We start from the raw sequence: 18,579 nt of genomic DNA on the forward strand, positions 1-18,579 counted from the left end.
AGATGGCAGCAGCAAAGTGAGTCCAAGGACTTTCGGCCTGGTGAAGCGTTGAAATCAGTTAAAGCATCCAATTTTGTTTACTTCAGAAAAAAATAATTTAGAAATTTCAGAAATTGGTGATCTCATTGAAACATGTAGACTGTCTGAGCCAGGTGCATTGGTAGTTCAATCTTTAAGTTCACCAATGATACCACCATTATCAGCCAGATCAACAATAAATGATGAGACAGAGTACAGGAAAGAGATCACAAACCTTGTGTCATGGTGTCAGAACACAACCTACCCATTAACATCAGCAAGACAAAAGGGTTGGTTGTCGACCTAAGAAAGTGGGGGGTGGGTGGGGAGCGAGTGAACATAACCCTCTCCTCATCAAGGGAGTTGCTGTTGATATAGTTGATAGCTTCAAGTTCCTTGGCATATCATCAGCGATCTCATCTGGTCCCTTCACATTGATACGGTGATGAAGAAAGCACATCAGCATATTCACTTTCTTAGGTGACCGAGAAGACTCAGGTTGTCCATGTGGATTCTCTCAAACTTCTACAGATGCACCATAGGAAGTATTCTGATGGGTTGCATCTCAGCCTGGTATTGCAACTGCTCTGGTCTTAACCAACTGAACCTGCAGAGTGGTACGCACTGCCCAGTCCGTCACAGGCTCATCACTTCCTTCCATCCAGTCCATCTTCACAGTGCATTGCTTCAGGAAGGCTAATAGTATTGTCAAGGATGCCTGTCACTCTGCCCATTCCCTTTTCTCTCTTCTACCTTCTGGGAGAAGATACAGAAGATTGAAACCCCAGATGTCCAGACGTAAGAACAGTTTCTTCCCCACTGCTATCATTCTCTTGAACCAAACAGGTTCAGGAGTCCAATAGCAGTGGGGGACCAAACCTCTTCCATAAGGTAGGATATTTATTTATTAGTCATACGTACATCGAAACACACAATGAAGTGTATCTTTTTGCGTTACTGAGAATGTGCTGGGGACAGCCTGCGAGTGTTGCCATTCTTCGGGCGCCAACATAGCATGCCCACGGCTCCTAACCTGTACGTCTTCGGAATGTGGGAGGAAACCGGAGCACCCGGAGGAAACCCATGCAGTCACGGGAAGAACGTACAAACTCCTTACCAATAGTGGTGGGAATTGAACCTAGATCACTGGCGCTATAATACTGTTATGCTAACCGGTACACTACTGTGCCGCAAAACTCCCTTCAAGAGGCGCTGTCACATTCTTGGACACTTAATTCTACTTCTCTCGGTTATTCCGCTTTAGTCACTTTTGATTTTTTTCTGCACTACTTCAGATTGCACTACGATATTTGCACTATTCTTCTGCTTTGTGCTTGTTGTTGTGTTTATTGCTCCATTTATTATTACCACGTACACTATTTATTCTGTGAGCTTCATGCGAACAAGGAATTTCAGTGCACGCTGGTGTATATGATAATAAATGAATCTAATCTAATAATCTAATCTAATGTAATCTCATCTCCAGGGTCTTGACAAGGTTGATGTTTCCTATGGCTGGGGTGTCCAGAACCAAGGGTCGGAGACTCAAAGTATGGGGTCAGCCATTCAGGACAGAGACGAGAAGAAATTTCTTCACCTAGAAGAGTTATGAATCTTTGGAATTCACTACCCAAGATGCGGAGCGTCAACTACTGAGTATATTTAAGGCAGAGATCAATAGATATTCAGATATTAATGGAATCAAAGAATATAGAGTTAATATGGGTAAAAGATCAACCATAACATTGAATGGCTGAGCAGGTCTGACAGACAGAATCACTTACTCATGGTTCTATTTTCTTAAAAAAAACAAGGATATAAAATTCAATTGATCTTACCATATTTATTATCGTGAAAATGTATGACTGTACATTTTCACTGCCATGGTATTCTATCATTTTGGTGTCAGCAACCACTAAAGTTTCAACCCATCGTTCTTTGCTGATTGATCGCTGGGAGATTCTGCGCCCTTTTCTATGAATCTCTTCCCATCTCTCTCTTTGTCTCTCTGGCTTCAGGATATTATTGAAAGAATCTGTTCACAGATGAAAAAAAACATATGCATTAGCAATACACTCATCCGATCATTGATATGAAATGTTCCTTCTGTTCTTCTCTTCACAGATGCTGCCTGGCCTAATGAGTGTCCCAAACAATTACTGTTTTTGTACCTTAGTATTCAATCTCCACAATATTGCCAACTTCTCCCCTTATCCAAGTCTTTCTCCCATTGAGAATCAATCCATGCTTTAACAAGCTCCAAACTCAATATATGCTTTGAATGTCAAGCAGGTATCTCATCTTCCAATTAGCTCCAATCAATCCAAATCCTCATCTGCCTATATATAGTTTCACATTGTTAGCCTCTGACCTGAATGAGCCTCAAGGATATTTTCCAACAAGCCCTCATCCATGTATTGTAGTTTGTCCTTAAATTTCTTCCACTTTACTTTGCCTTATCTATACCCAACTTCCTACTTTGTTTTTGTCATCATCATCACCAATATCACCACTGAGGGTAGTAGTATTCTAAGCACCAGAGGAGGGTAGAATACTCAGTCACTCTTGTGAATCACCAACAAGGCATTTATTGAAAAACTCAAGCTGATCCACATACTCAACTCACAGCAACACAGTGGTGCAGTTGGTAGAGCCATTGACTCACCGCTCCAACAACCCTGGTTCACTCCTGACCTCCGGTGCCCCCTGTGGGTTCTTCCGTGTGGTCTGGTTTCCTCCCACATCCCAAAAATACACAGGTTGATAGGTTAATTGGCCATTGCAAATTTCCCCCAGTGTGATGATGAGTGGTAGAATCTGAGGGGTATTAATGGGAATGTGGGGAGAATAAGTTGGGTTTGAGTAGGATTAATATAAAAATGGTCTGTGTGGACTCTGTGGGCTGAAGGGCCCATTTTTGTGCTGTATCTTTATGACGGATACAAAACAAAATGAGCACCAACTGTCAGAATCAGAATCAGATTTATTATCACTGACATATGACGTGAAATTGTTGTTTTGCAGCAGCAGTACAGTGGAATGTGGTGGTACCACCACAGCTTTTGCTTGCATGAGATCTTCCTCTTTTAGATCCAGCACTGCACAATGTTATGAAGCAACAAATAGTGCAGCAGTTGTCAACAACAAGTCTTTAGGATGCAGTAGGAGCAGTACTGCAACTGAAGTGCCACTACAAATATTATCAGTCAATACATGAAAAGCGAAACAAAAAGACCTTAAAAAAAAGCAGTAAACTTTCAATTTCATTCTTAAGCATCAAACTCTTATAGCTTCCATCAGCCTATGCTTTTTTATCTCCCCAATGACCAGCATTGAGAAAGGTGAAGTGGGGCATTGTATTACAGCAACATTACTCCAGAGGTGGTAACAAATAATTCAGAGAAAGTGACCACTAAGCAGTCAAATTGTTTTAAACCCATGCAATTCACTGAGGAATGATTTGCCCTGCTTACCCAATCTGATTTATACATGACCCACTAAATTTTTTCAGTGAATGGGAGCTGGGACTTGGAACAAGAGGTGGGAGTTTTCAAAAGAAGTGAGTCTCTGTGCTTGGTGTTCATTTTCAGTGAGCAGGACCCTTAAAGAGGCACACTTGCATATTGTTGGTAATAATTGGCTAATTAGCAAATTGGCAGCAGCCAATAAAAAGAAGCTAGGGTTAGGAGTGGTTCATTGTTTGAGTGGGGGACTGAGGCTTTGGCTGAGTAAGTGGCCTTGGTGAGGGGTGTGTGAGAGCAGCTCTGTTAAAAAAAAGCTTCAGTGAGAAGGCGTAGGTAAGGTCTTTATTTTGTTGTCTGCAAATTATTAGTCCTTGATTCAGTGCAGGAAGGATGGGTGTTAGGGCATGGAATGTTCCTCCTATAAGATGTGGGATTCAGGGAACCTCACAGTCTCCCTGATGACATCTGCAGGAAGTGCATCCAGCTACAGCTCCTGACTGACCAAGTCAAGGAAATGGAATTGGAGATGGATGTCCTCGGGACCATCCATGAAGCTGAAAACCTCATAGATGAGACTTCTATCGAGGTAGTCACACCCAGGGTACAGGCTTCAGGTAGTTGGGTGACCACCAGGAGAAGTAAGTAGTCAGTACAGGGTTCCCCTGTGGCCACAACCCTCAGCAACAAGTATGCCCCTTTGGATACTACTGGGGGGGATGACCTATCAGGGCACAGCAGCAGCTAGGTCAGTGACACTGTAGCTGGCTCAGCAGGGAAGGGTAAAGTCAGGCAGAGCAATAGTGATTGGAGACTCGATAATTAGGGGGGCAGACAGGAAATTCTGTGGCCATGAAAGAGACGCCAGGATGGTGTGTTGCTTCCCAGCTGCTAGGGTCAACAATGTCTCAGAGTGGCTGCAGAAAATTCTCAAGGGGGAGGGTGAGCAGCCAGAGGTTGTGGTGCACATTAGCACCAATGACATAGGTAGAAAGGGAGAAGAGGTCCTGTGCTGCACTACCTCTTCCTTTACCTTGAGATGGCCTAGCATATTGGCATGCTCCACACTTATCCTTATCTATAGCTATCTTAAAACTTGAGTTGTGGCCACTGTTCTCCCACTGAAAGGTTGGTCACCCGGCCAGGCTCATTACCCAACACCAGGTTCAGTACAGCCCCTCCTCTCATTGGACTATTTACATATCGAATTAAGAAACCCTATGGATGCACATAACAAATTCTGCCCCGTCTGAACCTCTAATACTGAGGAGGTCCCAATTTATACCGGGGAAGTTGAAGTCCCCTACAACAACAACCCTATTAGTTTTAAACCTTTAGCTAATCTGCCTGCATATCTGTTCCTCAATGTCCTGGTGGCTACTTGGGGGGGGAAGGTCTGTAGTATAATCCCATCAGAGTGATTGCATCTTTTCTTATTGTTTTTTTTTGATGAGGTGACAAAGGGAGAGCTGTGGATATTGGCTATGTGGATTTCAGTAAGGTGTTTGGCAAGGTCCCTCATGGGAGGCTCATCCAGAAGATTAAGATGCATGGGATCTATGGTGACTTGGCTGTTTGGATTCAGAACTGGCTTGTCCATAAAAGAGAGGGTAGTGGTCAAAGGGACTTATTCCAGCTGGAGGTCTGTGACTTGTGGTGTTCCTCAGGGATCTGTACTGGAACCTCTGCTGTTTGTGATGTATATGAATGACCTGGATGAAAATGTACATGGGTGGGTTAGTAAGTTTGCAGGTGATATGAAGATTGGTGATGTAGATAGCGTAGAAGACTGGCAAAGGATACAGCAGGATATAGATTAGTTCCAGATATGGGTGGAGAAATGGCAGATGGCGTTCAACCTGGCCAAATGTGAAGTGTTGCACCTTGTTAATGGCAAGACCCTTAACAGTGATGAGCGGAGAGATCTTGGGGTCCAAATTCACTGCTCCTTGAAAGTGGCTGCGCAGGTTGTTAGGGTGGTAAAGAAGGCATATGGCATGATTGCCTTCATTAGTTGAAGCATTGAGTTCAAGAGTCATTGCATTCAGTTCTGATCGTCCCATTGTAGGAAGAATGTTAAGGCTTTCAAGGGTGCAGAAGAGGTTTACCAAGATGCTTCCTGGATTAGAGGGCATGTGCTATGAGGATAGGTTGTACAGACTTAAGTTGTTCCCTCTGGAGCGGCAGAGGCTGAGGGGAGATCTGATAGAGGTTTATAAGATTATGAGAGGCGTAGACAGCCAGTATCTTTTCCCCAGGGTTGAAGTGTCTAATACCAGAGAGCATGCATTTAGGGTGAGAGGGGGTAAGTTCAAAGGAGACATGTGGGGCAAGGTTTTTTTTAAACAGAGTGGTGGGTGCCTGAAATGTGCTGCCTGGGATGGTGGTGGGGGCAAATACGATAAGGGTGTTCAAGAAGCTCTTAGGCTCATGAATGTGAGGGTAATAGTAGGATATGGACATTGTGTAGGCAGAAGGGATTAGTTTAGTTGGGCATTTTGTTACTAATGTAATTGGTTTGGCACAACTTTTTGGGGGAAGGGCCTGTTCCTGTGCTGTGCTGTTCTGTTCTAAAACATCTGACCAGTAACTGCCTGCTCAACTATGTCAAAGCTTAACAGGAGAGAATGGATAATGAATCCCAATCTGAATATGGTAAGCATGGGCAGGCACGACAGTGTAGTGGTTAGTGTAACACTATTACAGTGCCAGTGACCTGGGTTTAATTCCAGCCACTGTCTGTAAGGAGTTTGTACGTTCCCACCGTGATTGCTTGGGTTTCCTCTGGGTGCCCCAGTTTCCTCCCACATTCCCAAGACATAACGGGTTAGGAAGTTGTGGGCATGTTATGTTGGTGCCGGAAGTGTAGTGACACTTGTGAGCTGCCCCCAGTACACTCTACGCAAAAGATGCATTTCACTCTGTGTTTCGATGTACATGTAACTAAAAAATATCCTATCTTTTATTCTGATTCTAGATGCAAGGGTAAGAAACAAAAGTGGAAATTTACTTGACTTTGGTGTATGACCGATTCAAACATGCTTCTCTAAGAGTAAAATGAGTAATGAGGTCTCCAAAAAACCAACGGGTGCAGCCTGGTGAATTTGAGCTTTGGTGCAATGAGCATCTGTGCTTTTTTGTGTGTCTCAGCGAGGAGTTACACTTTGGCTGTTATCAATGAATTAGCCCAGGTATGGCAAAGAGATGACCTACCCTGAGGGTAAAAAAAACTGCTGTTGCCTTTGTTTCAAATTACCCATCTTTACATAAGCAGCCTTCAGACAGGTCACTAGTTTATTAGTGAAAAAACAAATATCTGTTTCATTCATGACAACCAAATGTCTGTTTCTCTTATGTTGGACAGTACATTTCTGATGTGCAATGAGTTCCCATTTCCTACCATCACAGTGGATACTCTGATGTCCAGTTTGGGGTCAAATGCAATTTTCAGCTCCTTGTTTAAGGTTCAGACAGATTGCTGCTGGGGGAAAAAATCTCAGCATTTGCCATTTAGTAGACATAATGCACTTCTGTAATCCAGTAAGTGATCTATGTAAGTGCTAGAAATAAAAATCCAAACAGAACAGCAGATGCTGGAAAACTGAAATAAAAACTAAAAGTACTGAAAACACTGGGCAGGTCGTGCAGCATCTGTGAAAGTGAAATAGAGTTAACACTTCAGGCAGAGACCCTTCATCAGTGCTCAATGTCAGTGGTTTGCTCCTTTATCCCTGGGAAGATGAGATTCAGTTCCCTTAACCTATTTTCATCATAATGTGTAAAATAGATTTGCCTGATCACTTGTGATTGTAGGATCAATTCTTCCTTCAAACAATGCTGTGAATGTAACAATTATAGTGACTGTGTGAAACTGTTTCATTTGATTGTGTAGAAAGAAGATAATTCATAAAATTCAATGACACATCCTCCCCAAGTTATGGCAGATTGCCATTCCTGTGCACTGTTCATAAACCAAATGGTTCACATCTTGGAAATATGGTTGCAAACAGAGTTTTCACATGGTAGAAGATGTCTGCAGCCCTGTAGCAGGCAGCAAATCCAGACTGCCCATTTCCTGTACAGTCATCTGTATATACGGGCTATACATAAGTTGGGTGTTCATAACCTGGGGAGAACCTGTATAAAGGATAGCAGGGAAAAAACTTGTTTTGCTGAAAATAAATTTAGTGCCAGTGCAAAGAACAAGATCTGTCAATAATGATAATTAATACATTAATATCAAGGTTCATCACTCCAGTTCTTTAATTCTCTTTGATCAGCAATTTTATTTTAAAGAGGAGTAATTCCTTTATCTTTACATTCTTTGTAGATAATTGCAAACATTATTGTTTAAGCAATCTATTCTGCTGACATTTTCTATTTTTCATTATGGTCTGTAATCCTGTCAAAATAATAGTTTCCTTATTTTTAACTAGTGCTTTCTCTGCAAATGGGATTCTGTGCAAAGTGTGAAGATTATCTTCTGCCTTTGTTTTCATGGATATAAAACTGCATTTCATTTAATGTTATTCACAAGGCATTCCTCAATACAGGCTGTCCTCAGGTTACAAACACATGACTAATGGACATACAAACAATATTATTAAATTCAAAAGTCTGACATATGTTCATTCCTCTAAACAGCAGAACTAGTTTCCTCTCTCCCTCTACCTTTAGTAATCGTTCTTTCTTATGTGCTTTTGATACCATTCATTACAATACCGTGGAGGTGTGGTGACCATATTGAGTGATTTTTTTGTGTAGTTTCTGACTTACGGACAAAATCAATTTAACGAAATCCATTCATTACTTGGGATGGCCTATACCACAAAACCATCCAAAACTTGGTCTATTTTTGTACCTTAGTGGATTTACACACAGCAGAGATGGGAGCAGACCACAAGGGTGATTCACAAGGTCTCTCTCCCCAAGATCTGGGATACAACTACAAGAAAGAATCTAGATAGGAGGCTGAACTCCTCAACAGAAATAGTTAACCATGAGAGGGTATGGAAACTTTATGGTAGGCTATAACATCCTAGTTCTTGTTATTTATTCTTTTTCAGATATCTGGTCCCATAGTTAAGCAACTTGCAATGTAGCATTCTTGACTCCCACAATGCAGAATAGGAACATGCTCCACCGGGAGCTATGGTTCTCTAGGAATCTTCTGGGGAGTTCTTAGCACTTTCCAGCCCATCATGGTACATAAATAAAAGCTTGGTTAAAGATGAGTGTCTTAAAACAGAACAAGAATGACAAGTGCAGCAGATTCATGTCCAAATCACACACTATCCTGAGTTGGTACTGCCAGTCCTTCACCATTCCTACACCTAGATTCTGAAACTAGCCCCCCGACAGCACTGTGGCAGTACCTTCATCAGAAGGATTGCATCAGTTCAAGGCAGTAGCTCACCACAACCTTCTCAAGAACAATCACATAAGAGCAATAAATGCTGGTCTAGTCAGAGATAACAGATCCTGAAAAATGAACAAACAAAATATGGAGAAGAGAGACTTGGAGAGGTAAAGAGATCTCAGCAAGGAATTCCAGATCTTGGAGTTTGATAGCTGAATGCATTGCTACCACTGGTGATGATTGAAAGACCAGGAAAAGCTGGAGAATATGAAGAAGAAACATGGAGCCACGGTCATGGAGGGCTTTCAAAGTAAGAATGACAAAATTAAAACAATGTGGCTGCTCATTGGATTAGTTGCCAAGTCCAGGGAGTTGACTGAACAGCATTACTGCAAATTAGGGCACTTATAGCAGAGCTTTTGATGACCTAAAATTTAGAGGGAAAGCCAGAAGCGCACTGGAATGGTCATGCAGAGACAAAATATTCACAGGTAGTCACAGAAACATAAAATCAAAGGTGTAGCCATGGGCACTTGCATAGGCCCCAGCTATGCCTGCCTTTTTGTTGGCTATGTGGAGCAGTCCATGTTCCAAACCTACACCAGCACCATTCCCTAACTCTTTCTGTGCTACATCGACAACTGCGTCAGTGCTGCTTCCTGCACTTGTGTGGAACTTGTCAATTCCATCAATTTCAATTCCAACTTCCACCCCACCCTGACATTCCCTTGGTCCATTTCCAACACCTTGCTCCCTATTCTTGCTCTCTCTGTCAACATCTCCGGAGACACATTATCCATCCACATCTACTACAAACCCACTGCCTCCCATGGGTACCTTCACTACACCTCTCCTCCCACCCTGTCACTTGCAAGGATGCCATTCCCTTTTCTCAGTTCCTCTATCACCGCTGCATCTGTTCTCAAGATGAGGCCTTCCACCCCAGATGCCCTCCTTTTTTCAGAAAATGGGGTTTCCCTCCACTGTTATTTCCTCTATTTGCATATCACTTGCATATCATTTCCTCTATTTCCCGCACTTCTGCGCTTACCTCAACCTCCCCAAGACGGAACAGGGATAGAGTTCCCCTGGTCCTCACCTATCACCCCACCAACCTCAGCATCCAGCATGCCATTCTTCACAACTTCCACCAGTTACAATGTCATCCCACCATCAATCACATATTCCCTTCCCCTTCCCTCTCTGCTTTCCACAGGGTTCACTTTCTCTGTGACTCCCTGATCCGCTCATCCCTCCCCATCCATCCCTCTCCCTTCCCAAGCACTCGTCCCTGTAACAGTAAGAGCTGTCATACCTGTCGCTACACTTCCTCTCTCACCACCATCCAGGGCCCTACATACCCCTTCTAGGTGAGGCAATCACTCACGTGCATCTCCTTCAGCCTTATTTATTGAATTCAGTGCTCCCGATGTGATCTCCTCTGCTTCGGTGAGGCCAGACGCAGACTGGACGACCGCTTCACCAAACACCTGCGCTCCATCCGCTGTGGCCATCTGGATCTCCCAGTTGCCACCCATTTTAATTCTCCTCCCCACTCCCGCACCAACATGTCTGTCCTCGACCTCCTCTACTGTCAAGGTGAGGTGAAACTCAAACTAAAGGAACAGTCACGCATATTCTGCCTGGGTAGTCTAGAACCCAGTAGTGTCAACACTGATTTCCCCAACTTCTGATAAATTGCTCCCCTCTGTCCCTTTTCTCTTTCCACCTGATCTACCCTGCCCTCATTACCTTGTCTCTTCCCCCTCCTCCACAATCTCCATCTGCCCATCACCCACACACTCTTCCCACTGGTTCTGCTACCCCACTATTCTTGTCTGCCCCCCCCCACCCCTGTCTTTTGATTCCATGCTCCACCTTCCTGTCCTATCAGGTTCCATCATCTTCAACTCTTTGTCACTTCCACCTGTCACCTCCCAGCTTCTGGCGCTATTCCCACTCTCCCCCATCTGTCTGTCAACCCACTCACCTGGATCCACCTATCACCCTTTCTCTCCACCTTTGTATACTGGCTATACTGATTTTATACTGATACCACCGTTGTAGGCCGTATCTCAAACAGCGAAGAGTTGGAGTACAGGAAGGAGATAGAGAGCTTAGTGGAATGATGTCATGACAACAACCTTTCCCTCAATGTCAACAAAACAAAAGAGCTGGTCATTGACTTCAGGAAAGGGGGTGGTGTACATCTACATCACCTTTCTACATCAATGACGCTGAGGTTGAGAGCTTCAAGTTCCTGAGAGTGAGTATCACCAACAGCCTGTCCTGGTCAAATCACGTAGATACCACAGCCAAGAAAGCTCACCAGCACCTCTAATTCCTCAGAAGGCTACAGAAATTTGGTTTGTCCCCTTTGACTCTCACCAACTTTTATCGATGCACCATAGAAAGCATCCTATCTGGATGTATCACAGCTTGATACGGCAATTACTCTGCCCAGGACTGCAAGAAACTGCAGAGAGTTGTGGACGCAGCCCAGCGCATCACGGACATCAGCCTCCCCTCCTTGGACTCTGTCTTTACCTCTCGTTGTCTTGGTGAAGCAGCCAGCATAATCAAAGACCCCACCCACCGGGACATTCTCTCTTCTCTCCTCTTCCATTGGGTAGAAGATACAGGTGCCTGAAGGCATGTACCACCAGACTTAAGGACAGCTTCTACCCCACTGTGATAAGACAATTGAACAGTTCCCTTATACAATGAGATGGACTATGACCTCACGATCTACCTTGTTGTGACCTTGCACCTTACTGCAGTGCACTTTCTCTGTAGCTGTGACACTTTACTTTGTACTGTTACTGTTTTTACCTGTACTACATCAATGCACTTTGTACTAACTCAATGTAACTGCACTGTGTAATGAATTGACCTGTACGATCGGTTTGTAAGACAAGTTTTTCACTGTACCTCGGTACAAGTGACAATAATAAGCCAATACCAATACCAATCTCCCCTCTGTCTTTCAGTCCTGATGAAGGGGTCTTGACCCAAAACTTTGACTGTCCATTTCCCTCCAGAGATGCCACCTGACCCATTGAGTTCCTCCAGCATCTTGTGTTGCTCATCCAGACAAAGTCATCAATGCATCAGCCTCTCCATTGGTTTGTGCTGCTAATATGGTCCTCGTATTGGTGAAGTTTGCTTAACAAGTATTGTTTCTAATATTTTGTCTTTGAAACCTAAGTGTAAAGCCAATGAGTACTGCACAAAACATAATGTTTGAAGGGTGGCTGGGAGAAATTAAGAGATGGTGAGTAGATACAGAGAATTATGTCGAATTTTATGGCGCAGAAATAAGGAATTAAGTCTCAAAGGCCAATGTTGATGATGACAAATATAAGCAGAATCAACAAACATTGCTAGAATGTGTGTTCATTTTTATAAAAAAAATCCTAATTGCTCTTTAGAAGGCAAAGGCAGCTGCTGACTTGAAATGCTGAGGTTCTTTTGTTTAAGTACTCCCACAGTGTTGGATAGAATTTAGACTGAGCTACAACGAAGGAACAATGATATAGTTCCAAGTCAGCATCGTGCACAACTTGATAGTGAACCATGCTACACTTATTATTCTTGATGGCTGAGGCTGGGTCTGTGGAAAGTGCTGTAGGAGTGACCCTGGTGATTAATTGCAGCACATTTTGTAAATGCATCAACACTACACCGTACACCAGTGGCGGAGAAAGTGTACCTTTAGAGTGGTGCACTGGCTGCCAATCAACTGGGCTAATGTCAGATTTGCTGAATATTTTGGAGCTACACTTATCTGGGCACAGAACCCAATGCAAAAAGAGACATAAGAGACTGCAGATGCTGGAATATGGAGCAACAAACAGTCTGCTGGAAGAACTCAGTGGGTCAAACAGCATCTGTGGCAGAAAAGGAATTTTCAACGTTTCGGGTCGAAACCATGCATCAGGATCGAATGCAAATACGTGTTTCCCAGTAATACAATGGATATTGACTTTTCTGTGTTAGTCCAAAGGAAACGGCATGTTTAACCTAACTCTCATCTTGAAAGGCCTATTGCACCATGTGAAGGTAGGTTAATATAAGAATGAACAGAAGCATTTGGCCTATGTCCCTATCTATCAGACAGCCGTGAGTATAGTTTAAAGTCTCATTCTTCCAAACTGCAACCACTTCTGTGTTTTCCATTCATCTCATTTACTCTAGTAGATGTCACGATTGATTGTCATTCACTGCCCGACACAGTGCTTGAGACTATTTACCATGTTGACAAAGGTACAGTGCTGATAGTGAGCACATCAAAAGCTTTATCTAAACCAATTAATCAACTTCAGTTTAGACAATGATAAATCACTGGAAATCCACTTCTGAAGCAGGTTCTGTCAGCTCAAGAAAAGCCAGTGGGTATTCTCTTTGCAAATGTAGTCTAGCCTCAGAATTTATAGCTGTATTGTATTGCAGAGATTGAATAGATTAGGCCTGTATTCACTAGGGTTCAAAAGAATGATAGTGCATCTTACAACATTCTTACTTGACAGGCTGAATGCAGGGTAGATGTGTCCCCAGCTGAGGAGTCTAGAACCATGGGGTCACAGTCTCAGAATAAGAGATCGGCTGTTTAGGATTGAAATGAGGAGAAATTTCTTCACTCAGGAGGAGTCGAATCTTTGAAAGTCTTTATCCCAGAGAACTGTGGAGGATCAGTTGCTCAATTCATGCCAAAGAAAGATTGACAGATTTCTGGATATCGAGTAATTCAAGGAACATGGGATAGTGCAGGAAAATGGTGTTGAGGCAGAAGATCAACTATGATCTTAATGAATAGCGGAGCAGGTTCAAAGGACCAGATAGTCACCTCCTGCTCCGATTTCTTATGTTCTTATGGCCTTTACACAGTGCAGATGGCCAAATCAGTGTTTTGGCTCTTTTTTTTACTGATTCTTAATCTAAACCGATCAAAATCTTTTCATGCATGGCATTACAGGACGGAGTATTTTACCAAACTGAGAGAGTAGATCAAATGCATGAGACATATTTTCAATTGAAATATCCAGGCACACAGTGGGGAACCATTTTCAAATCTTTGAAGTGAGGTGTTTTTTTTTAAATCTTTGCTTCCTGCTGAGAACACAGAATCAGCAAATTTACTTTTAATAGAAAGGAGTTTAAAGTCAACGACAGGGAGGCTGAATATCTACAGCCTACAGGGACCACACATCAGAAAGGCCATTTAAAGGGAGATTTAACAGCGAGTACTAGAGCACAGATGTACAGGCCCCTGGTGAAACACCATCTAGAGTTCTGTGTGCATTTAATTGCGAGATCAGGGAGGGGTAGGCCATGTTGATATTCAAGGAGGAGGAGGCATTGGGGCTCTTGAACATTCTGGATAAGTTCCCAGGGCCTGATGGGATCTATCCCAGGTTGCTGGGGCCTTGACCAAGATCTTAGTATCCTCATTAGTCACAGGTGAGGTCCCAGAGAACTGGAGAAGAGCCAGTTGTTGTTCCTCTGTTTAAGAAGGGTAAAAGACACAACCAGAAAACTATAGGCCAGTGAGCCTTAAATCCATGATCGGGAAATTATTGGAGAAGATTCTTAGGAATAGGACCTTCTCCCATCTGGAAAAGCATAGACTTATTAGGGATACTCAGCATGGCTTTATGCAGGGGATGTCGTGTCTTACAAGCTTGTTGGGAGTTTTTTGAGGAAGTGACGAAGATAATTGATGAGGACAGGGCAGTGGGTGTTGTACACATGGACTTTCGTAAAGCTCTCTTAAGGTCTCTTATGGTGGATTGATCCAGAAAATAAAGGTACATGGAATCCATGGAGACTTGGTAGAATGGATTCAAACTTGGCTTGGCCAAAGAAGACAAGAGGGTAAATGGTGGAGGGTGTTATTCTGACTGGAGGTCTGTGACCAGTGGTGTTCTGCAAGGATCAGTGCTGGGACCACTGTTGTTTGTGACATATTTCAATGATTTGAATGAAAGTGTAGGTGGGCTGATTAGTAGGTTTGCAGTCAACACAAAATTTGGCAGAGTTGTGAACAGTGAGGAAGGTTGTTAAAGGGTTCAGCAGGATACAGACCAGTTGGAACCATGAGCAGAGAAATGACAGATGGAGTTTAATCTGGACAAGTGTGAAGTTTAGCATTTTGGGAAGGCAAATGTAAGTGGAAAGTATATGTGAAATGGCAGGACTCTTTGGAGCATTGATGTACAGAGGGACTTGGGGGTGCAAGCCCATAGTTCCCTGAAAGTGGCAACCCAAGTAGATAGGGTGGTAAAGAAGAGATATGGCACACTTGCCTTCATTGGTCGAGGTGATGAGTATAAAAGGAGGGAAGTATATAAAATGTTGGTTAGGCCACATTTGGAGTAGTGTGTGCAGTTCTGGCCGCCACATTACAGGAAGGATGTGAAGGCTTTGAAGCAGTTGCAGAAGAGGTTCATCAGGATGTTGCCTGGATTTGAAAGTATTAGCTGTAAAGAGAGGTTGGACAAACTTGGAGCATCAGAGACTGAGGGGGTGACCTGACAGAAATATATAAAATTATGAGAGGCATAAATGGGATAGATAGTCAGATTCTTTTTCCCAGGGTGAAAATGTCAAATACTACAAGGTGGGGGGGGGGGGGGGTGGAATTTAAAAGAAATGTACAAAGCATCAGGAATCCTGAACTGAAACACTGACCGCCTGCTTTTCTCCATGGATGCTGCCTGACCTGCTGAGTTCCTCCAGCATCATCGTGTTTTTCATCTAGATTCCAGCATCTGCAGTCATTTGTTTCTCGAGATGTACAAAGCAAGTTTTTTTTACACAGAGAGTGGTAGGTGCCTGGAATGCATTCCCTGGGGAAGTGGTGGAAGCAGAAATGACAGCAACATTTAAGAGGCATTAAATAGGCACATGAACATGCAGGGAATGGATGGATGTAGACGATGTATAGGCAGATGGGATTAGCTTGGATTGGCATCATGGTTGGCACAGACATTGAGGGCTGAAAGGCCTGTTCCTGTGATGGACCGTTCTATATTCTAAAACACAAATGAAGCAGTTTTTTTTCAGAGGGTCATGAGCCTTTGGGCAGATGAAACAGAGGTTTTAACTATTTTTAAGGCAGAAGTGATCGGGTTCCTGACAGGCAAGGAGGCGAAAAGTTACTGGGGGTTGTGAAAGTCGACCCGCGCTGTAATAAGGCAGGTAACAGCAGAACGAGGGGGCGTACAATTAATGCTTTATTATTTCACACTAGTGGGAGTGAGGGATGCAGAGAAAGAGTAAACAGTGTAACCCGAGCTCTGTACTGATCCCCACTCAGAGATTTACCGGTTAGTGTCCCTACTTTTATACTTAATCTGTGGGAAGCCTCCATGGGAAGTTGCACATACTAAAGCAGTTGCTTATAGCAAGCTTTTAGCAAAACAAGATATGTCGTAAGAACATTTTTGTTTCTCACCAGCACCTGTACGTTTTACAGTCAGAATTATAGTCACCCCATGGTTGAGGCAATATCACGCCATAGGAAGAATAGCTGCACACCATCAACCCTTACATTTCCAGTCATTAACCCCTACATTTCCAGTTACCTTTTACAGGGTAGACGGAATGTGAAGGTGATGTTGCACTCAGATCAGCCAAGATCTTTTTCTATTAAAAAAAGGAAAATAGGAGCAGGAGTAGATCACTCTGCCATTGGGCCTGCTGTATCTTTCAACATGATCATGGATGATCATCCACTTCAGTGAGCTGTTCCCACCTTATACCCATATCCCTTGATCTCTCTGGCAATATGAAACATATCTCCCTTCTTTATTAATAACTTGGCCTCCAGAGCTTTCTATGGTAGAGAATTCCACCAGTCCATCATCCCTCAGTTCTAAGCAGCATACCCCATGTCCTCAGACTATGACCATTGGTTCTGGCCTCCCCAGCCATCGGGCACATCCGGAAGGTAGTTATATTTATTCTCTCTAGTTATCCTCTCTATTCCTGTTAGAATTCTATAGGTTTTTATGAGATCCTCTCTCATTCTTCTGTACTCCAGTGAATATAGGCCCAACTGACCCACTCTCTCCTAATACATCTCCTGATGGTTTTTAGATTAAAAAGGGTGTCAAAGGTTATGGGGAGAAGGCAGGAGAATGGGGTTGAGAGGGAAAAATAAATCAGCCATGATTGAATGGCTGAGCAGACTTGATGGGCCAAATGGCCTAATTCTGCTCCCATGTCTTATTGTCATACATCACTCCTGCCATTCTTGCATTCCCTCCATGATAACAACAGCCTCCCTCGAATAAGGAGACCAAAACTGCACACAGAACTCTAGATGGGGTTTCACCAAGACCCTGTATAACCTTGCTCTTGTACTTAAATCCTCTTGCGATGAAGGTCAACGCACAACTTGCATTTGTAATTGCTAGCTGCACCTGAACACTTGGTTTCAGTGACCGATGTACCGGGAAAGAAGGGTTGGGATTATACGGGATTAGCCGTTTTAATAAGACAGCTCATCAAACATTTCCATAAAGTTAACAAACTATAAAATCCCCAGAGGCCCTCTTACTCCTAGATTCAAATTTCCAACGTGTGCTCTTGAGATGGCCACTTGTATATTAGGGTGGGAATTTTATGAAATCTGCTGCTTGGCAACAAGTGTTTTCACTTTTTACTTCTGGCACTGCCGTGAGCAGCTGCAACAGGAAAAATGTTTCAGGCAATGGCTGCTGAAGTAGAAGATTTCTTCTTGTCTTCATCATGTTCATCTTAGTTTGAGAAAGAATTCGAAGGACAGCAATACAATGTAAGGTTGCTTAGAGAGCAAAGCTTCACCAATGCAGCTGGTTTTGAGCTTAAGACACCAATAAATTGTGAAACTGTGACTTGGAAAACATTATATATGGAACTTCCTAACCCTGGGAAATCAACCAAAAAACTCATTCCAATCACTGCACTTGGCCAGTTGAAAATTGTCCATTTATAACATTCCTGCAATAAAATTAAATTAATTTTACCTACATTTGGAAAGGAATCACAACTCACTTTTTTTTATTTAGCTATTCTCCAAGAAAGCAATCAGCATGTCATAATTACAAAGCAAGGTTATCAGTTCTGATCGGAAATTAAATTCAGTTAAAGATGGGAGCAAAAATGAAACTGCAGGGGGATCTCAGTGGGTCAAGTAGCATCTGTGGAGGCAAAGGGACTGATGCAGGGTCTCAACCTGAAATGTTGACTATTCCTTTCCCTTTACAGATGCTGCTTGACCTGTTGAATTCCTCCAGCAGTTTGCTTTTTGCTCCAGATCCCAGCACCTGCAGTCTCGTCTCCTCTTCAAGTTAAAAATGCATTTAGCAAGATGTGAATGTACAGTCTCTCGTAAGTATTGTGGATTAAAGTCACATTGATATGTCAAGAACAATCATGACTCTGGAATTGCACAGCAGCTGCTCAAGCTCTGTTACCTTATCTGCTGAAGCAGAGTTTCTGATGCACATCTGGCAAAGTTACACTGGCAGAGGAATAACAACGCGAAGGTGATTGTCAGTTAATATGAGTTACCTTCCTATGACGACACTCGGAAGCGCGCAGGCGATTTAAAAGGAAGACTGCCATATCCAGCGGGCAGCGTCGGAGCGGACAGCTGAGTGAGAGGGAGCAGAGTGGTTTGGGCTTTGGCTCAACGGGCTTTGGCAAGACCGGGTAAGAGGCGAGATTTATAGATGGGGGTAAGTTATTAGTTTA

General features: G+C 43.2%; 1 protein-coding gene across 1 annotated transcript in view; it reads right to left on the reverse strand.

Annotated features, from left to right (window-relative positions):
• Window positions 1-18,579, reverse strand: part of LOC127580526 (A disintegrin and metalloproteinase with thrombospondin motifs 12-like) — a 391,205-nt gene that overhangs the window by 180,870 nt on the left and 191,756 nt on the right. Inside the window, exon 4 of the mRNA XM_052034119.1 lies at window positions 1,857-2,053. Coding sequence (XP_051890079.1) covers window positions 1,857-2,053 — 197 coding nt within the window. The remainder of the gene's footprint in view (window positions 1-1,856; window positions 2,054-18,579) is intronic.

This window comes from Pristis pectinata, chromosome 2 (genome assembly GCF_009764475.1).
Source record: "Pristis pectinata isolate sPriPec2 chromosome 2, sPriPec2.1.pri, whole genome shotgun sequence".
Classification (NCBI taxonomy): Eukaryota; Metazoa; Chordata; class Chondrichthyes; order Rhinopristiformes; family Pristidae; genus Pristis; species Pristis pectinata.